Source organism: Chrysochloris asiatica, unplaced genomic scaffold, assembly GCF_000296735.1.
Source record: "Chrysochloris asiatica unplaced genomic scaffold, ChrAsi1.0 scaffold00050, whole genome shotgun sequence".
Lineage (NCBI taxonomy): Eukaryota > Metazoa > Chordata > Mammalia > Afrosoricida > Chrysochloridae > Chrysochloris > Chrysochloris asiatica.
In genome coordinates this window covers 41,847-48,337 of record NW_006408568.1, presented here as the reverse complement: position 1 = coordinate 48,337, position 6,491 = coordinate 41,847, and the positions used below count along the sequence as shown (strand labels likewise).

The 6,491-nt window shown below is 39.9% G+C and overlaps 1 protein-coding gene across 1 annotated transcript in view; it reads right to left on the bottom strand.

Annotated features, from left to right (window-relative positions):
• LOC102841716 (antigen WC1.1-like) overlaps window positions 1-6,491 on the bottom strand; it is a 180,020-nt gene that overhangs the window by 139,465 nt on the left and 34,064 nt on the right. The window contains 2 exon segments of the mRNA XM_006862752.1: window positions 3,127-3,445; window positions 6,264-6,307. Of these exon segments, the coding sequence (XP_006862814.1) occupies window positions 3,127-3,445; window positions 6,264-6,307 (363 nt within the window).

The window sequence follows — 6,491 nt, the reverse complement described above, 5'->3', positions numbered from 1 at the left end:
CCATGGGAGTATGCACACCGTAGGACAGTCAACTGTAGGACACCACAATGCATCATATGTTCAGGGATGAACTCAGAATGAATGATGGGGTAGGACAGAGGATGAATGGAAATGGTTAGTATCGGGAGAAAGTCAGAAGAGTGCTCTTATATTGTGAGGATGGCAGTCAAAGTAAAGAAACAACATGGATATGGATTATTCAATGGAAGGTCAGTCTCCTCAGTAAACGTTCTTCCTGTCCTCACCTGAAAACTTTCAGAACACATTTCTAGGAGAAGAAGCAGGCATAGGAAGAGCAGTTTTCCCAGCTCTTCCTGGAACTTTGAATTAATACCTGTAGCTTGTACTATAGCAACTTCAAAGGGACAACAAAGATAAAGTAATGGAAAATGACAAGAGATCTAATATTTGAAATCTTCATTCTGCATTCCAGAAAACTAGGCTCAGGTGTTTGTGTGCTAAATTTGAAGAGTTATGTGATGATGTTGATGTTAAGTGCCATCGAGTCGGGTCCGACCCATAGTGACCCTGTACAGGGTTTCCGAGGGTGTAAATCTTTACGGGAGTAGAAAGCCTCATCTTTCTCCCGCTGACCCTAAGGTTCGCAGCCCGATTCGTAACCACTACGCTACAAGAGTTATAGGCACAGCCTTATTTCAGTCAAAAATGCAAAAAGCACTCAGGCCCAGACCTTGGAAAACATGATTCTTCTCATGCAAATCTGAGACCCCAGCTGCAGGGACTGCAGCTAAAAGGATTGATGGTACCTGTGTGTATTTGTTCCCTGATGACAAAAGACCTCTTTAGAGTCTACTTTGGGAGAGAGAGAAAGATGGACCAATCCCAGGTAAGGAATGGGGGCAGGGTTCTGATTTTCCAGTAAGTATAGAAGGTACTCTGACTCTATCTTTTCAGCATAAATTCATTCCTCCCTGCCACCTTCCTCCCTGGTATTCACTCTCAAAGTCTTACTTATAAAATATTTCTTGAATAATGCCCTTTTCACAGTTAATGTTAAGATCAACAAGACTGACAATCTATGAATCTTCAGTTCACATAGACCAACTTATGTATTTGAATTCCAAACAAACCACATGAATAAAATCTCTTTTTATTTTTTGTACATCTCATAAGTACATTGAGTCAGTTCAGATTTATAGCGACTCTGTGTAGGTTTCCATGTAATGGCTGGTGAGTTTGCAGCCTGCAATAGCTGATGTTATCATTCCCTGATTATTTCACTGACCTATTCAATGCTACTATTTACTGTTAGAAACATGGCTGAAGAGCAGGTTGTAGTCCTGGTGTAGCACTGTGGGATAAAGCACTGGACTGCAAGGTTGGTTTCAACCACAGAGTTGGCAGTTCAAACTCACTAGCTGCTCCTTGGATACCTATACGGGGTCGCTATAAACCCATTGAACACACTCGACAGCACTTAAATAACAACATAGCAGGTTATTGTAAAAATAATGAAAAAATGTGATATTCAGCTTAAATGAAAGCTAACTTAAGATGGAGTCACTGGAATGGAATTCTGTTTATGTCTGACACTGCCTGTACTAGGGGGTGTGTTATGTTGTGGTTAGCAGTTTGAAACCACCAGGTGCTCATAGGGAAAAAATAAGACTTTCCGCTCCTTTAAAATGACAGCTTCAGAAATCCTATATAGGGTTGCATTGAGGAGGAACCAAAAACATCACACACACAACACACATGCTCCTGTCCTGTGTTCTCACCATAAACAGAGAAGAAAGAACTTGAGGAGCATAGTGATTGTTCAAGGTTGTGAATTAGAGAATAGGGTCAGAATCCAGACCTCTGGTGAGGGAGAAAATTAAACACAATTTCTATCAAGGAATAAGTTTCGAAGAATCCAGAATAAAGTAAGGTCAGGGAATTGTACATTTATAGAGTTATCTTCAGAGAACTACACATTTATTTGAATTAAACCAAAGTGAAACTTGGTGTCACACATCACCCCTCCGAACATCAATATTAACACTAATTCTTTTCCCTCAATACAACTAGCTGTACAGAATTTACACATATGTACACATGACGTTCTCCATTCCATACGTAAATTTTACTGTCCAAAGAGAACCCTTAGTGTCGTTTGTCAGAGCCCACTGCTTCCTAATCCCATTAGTATACATTTTTATCAAATTCTTAAAATATTTTTCTGTCTTTTTACTTGTATTCTAAAACTTCCAAATACACTTTTCATATCACTGACTCAGTATCTCCTACCACATGATATACCAATTAATACTTATCACATTTACCACTAATTAGTGAGCACTTGGATGACTATTCCCCAAAGTTTCAGGTCATGTGGACGTTGTTGGGAACAAAAAGGGGCAGAGAATCTTTGTTAGAAACAGTGGAACAAGAAGATCATAGTGTCTCAGATCCTTTCACCTACACTTTTCTCGTCCTTATAGTCAAGGAACTACCAGCTCTCAGTTTTGATTCTTGTCTGAATTATTATATACAATATTCTATGATTCTACTCCTTACTATGTGCAAATCATGCCTCACTCTACTCATATGGAAACATTCATTTCACCTGGGTCCTCAGATATGGGAGGAAAGTACATCCTTATTCTTATCCTTCTCCCTTACAGGCTCATTGTCAATTAAGGAAGTGAGTGTGGTGCTTTGCAAATGATCACACTTACAGAATGTAGGTTATGATAAACACAAAATAATAAAATTGGATTTTAATTAGGATGATGCTGGACTATACTCTCTTGTTAGGTAAGGCCACTTTAGAAAGAAAGATCAGCAGCTGAGACTTGCACGTGAGAAATAACTAAAATTTGACTTTCACAGATGATTTGAGTCATGAGGGACAACAGGCATAATAAATCTCAGGCACTTTGGTAATTCAGTTTACTAGAGTCCTGGTGTGGCGCCGTGGGTTAATATACTGGGCTGCAAAGTTGGTTTGAACATCAAGGTTGGTGGTTTAAGCTCACCATTTGCTCCTCAGAAACACTGTACAGGATCACTTTAGGTCAGAACTGACTCGATGCCACTTAACAACAACAACAACAACATTCCTCAATAGTTCAGACATCTGCTTCTCTAGAGCTTCCCATTTTGCCAGCCTCTGGACACTACAATAACCATACCTGAGCAGATGACTCCTGCATCTTGATAGTGATGACAGTTGTTCTGCCCCCAGCCCCGAGATGGGCACTTCCACACGTGAGACTCCTTTCCTGTGCATTCCAGGTCATCCAGCCAGATAGGCCCTGATCCTTTACCAAAGTCACCACTGTTCATGATACTGAGAGCCCATCCACAGCCCAGTTGTCTGCACACCACGTGGGCATCCTGCATTTCCCAGTTGTCATTACAGATGGTGCCCCATTGTCCCTGGTAAAAGATCTCCACTCTCCCGGCACAGTGACTGTCCCCGTTCACCAGGCGGAGTTGTCTGCTCTCTGAGGAGAGAAAGTCATGTCAATAGGGACATTTACACAGACATGAGAAAGGCTAGCTTTTGTTGTGGGAACCCTCACCTGAGCAGTTGGCAGCATTGTCCTCTGTGGCTGCAGAGCCTGTCTGGTCAGTTATGAAGTCGTTGCACCTGGGTAGCAGTTGGGTCTGATTTCCTGCAGAGACAAAATGATCAGAGATTTGTAGGTTGGATGAACAAGTAGTCAAATTTAACTGAATTATATAGTAGTCAAATTTAACTGAATAATCTAGTGAGTGAAAGCCGGTATAAAGGTCCCCTCAATACTAACCTTGTGATTTATACAGTTCTGTTCAGGATCTAGGAAGGAGATACTAGGAATGTCAGAATCTGTACTCTGAGATAACCTTGTTGGTATTCTCCCAGAATGAGCAGAGCCAGGGAATTTTTTAGTAAGAGAATGGCAATCATGGTCAAGAAGCTGAGTTGATTTCTCATAAATGACATAAACTCAGTGCCCATGGGCTGGTCACAAGAAGGTTTTCCTGTGGAAGGTATAGGCTAGTGTGTGGAGTTAGGAATTGGGTGGTTCATCATCAGTCTTAGGTAGCAGCCACAGATCTAGGTCCAGACAACCAGAAGAATTAGGATGTAGCCAGCTACCACTGTTGATTGCTCTGTAAGGGATCACAGTAGGAGTTCTAGGATAGAGTCAGAGAAATATGAGGAACAAAATTCAAAATAACAAGACCATGATTATAGGGAGAAAGTGAGAAGAGTTCTCTTATATTGTGAGGATGGCAGTCAAAGTAAAGAAACAACATGGGTGTGGATTATTCAATGGAAGATCAACCTCTTCTGTAAACGTTCTTCCTGTCCTGACCTGAAAACTCTCAGAACACATTTCTAGGAGAAGAGGCAGGTAGAGGAAGAGCAGTTTTCCCAGCACCACTGAACTTTGAATAAATACCTTTAGCTTGTACTACTGAAACCTCAAAGTAACAACATATAATTATGGAATATGACAAACGATCTAAAATTTGAAATCTTCATCCTGCATTCTAGAAAACTCGGCTCAGGTGTCTGTGTGAAAAATTTGAAGAGTTATAGGCACAGCCGTATTTCAGTCAAAATTGCATAAAGCACTCAGGCCCAGACCTTGGAAAATATATTTCTTCTTATGCAAATCTGAGACCCCAACTGTAGGCACTGCAGCTTAAAGATTTGATGGTACCTGTTTGTACTTGTCCCCTGATGACAAAAGACCTCTTTAGAGTCTACTTTGGGAGAGAGAGAAAGATGGACCAATCCCAAGTATGAATGGGGGAAGGGTTTGATTTCCCAGTAAGTATAGAAGGTACTCTGACTCTATCTTTTCAGCATAAATCCATTCCTACCTGCCACCTTCCTTCCTGGTATTCACTCTCAAAGTCTTATTTATAGAATGTTTCTTGAATAATGCCCTTTTCACAGTTAATGTTGAGATCAACAAGACTGACAATCTATGAATCATGAGTATACATAGACCAACTTATTATGTATTTGAATTACAAACGAACCACATGTACAACATCTCTTTTTATTATTTTGTACATCTCTTAAGTGCACTGTATCGGTTCAGACTCATAGTGACTCTGTGTAGGTTTCCATGGAATGGCTGGTTAGTTTGCAGCCTGCAATAGCTGATGTTATCATTCCCTGATTATTCATTGACATATTCAATGCTATTATTTACTGTTAGAAATATGGCTGAAGAGCAGGTTGTAGTCCTGGTGTAGCACTGTGGGATAAAGCACTGGACTGCAAGGTTGGTTTTAGCCACAGAGTTGGCAGTTCAAACTCACTAGCTGCTCCTTGGAAACCTATATAGGGTCACTATAAACCCACTGAACACACTTGACAGCACTTAAATAACAACATAGCAGGTTATTGTAACAATAATAAAAAAAATGTGATATTCAACTTAAATGAAAGCTAACTTAAGACGGAGTCACTGAAATGAAATTCTGTTTAAGTCTGACACTGCCTGTACTAGGGGGTGTGTTATGTTGTGGTTAGCAGTTTGAAACCACCAGGAGCTCATAGTGAAAAATATAAGACTTTCTGTTCCTTTAAAATGACAGCTTCAGAAATTGTATATAGGGTTGCATTGAGTAGGAACCAAAAACATCACACACACACAACACACATGCTCCTGTACTGTGTTCTCACCATAAACAGAGAAGATAGAACTTGAGGAGTATAGTTATTTGTTCAAGCTTATGAATTAGAGAATAGGGTCAGAATCCAGACCTCTGGTGAAGGAGAAAATGAAACACAATTTCTATCTAGGGATAAGTTTCTGAGAGAACAGAATAAAGTAAGGTCAGGGAACTGTACATTTATAGAGTTATCTTCAGAGAACTACACATTTATTTGAATTAAACCAAAGTGAAATGTGGTGTCACCACATCACCCCTCCGTATGTCAATGTTAACCCTAATTCTTTTCCCTCAATATAATTAGCTGTACAGAATTCACACAAATATACACATGACATTCTCCATCCCATACCTAAGTTTTACTGTCCACAGGGAACCCTTAGTGCACTTTGTCAGAACCCACTGCTTCCTATTCCCATTAGTATACGTTTTTTCCAAATTCTTAAAATATTTTCCTGTCCTCTTACTTGTATTCTAAAACTGCCAAATACACTTTTCATATCACTGACTCAGTATCTCCTACCACATAATATACAAATTAATATTTATCACATTAACCGCTGATTAGTGATCACTTGGATGAGTATTCTCCAAAGTTTCAGGTCATGTGGATGTTGTTGGGAACAAAAAGGGACAGAGAATCTTTGCTAGAAACAGTGGAAGAAGGAGAATGTAGTGTCTCATATCCTTTCACCTACACTTCTCTGGTCCTTGTAGACAAGGAACTACCAGCTCTCAGATTTGACTCTTGTCTGAATGATTAAATATAATATTCTATGATTCTACTCCTTACTATGTGCAAATCATGCCTCACTCTACTCATATGGAAACATTCATTTCACCTGGGTCCTCAGATATGGGAG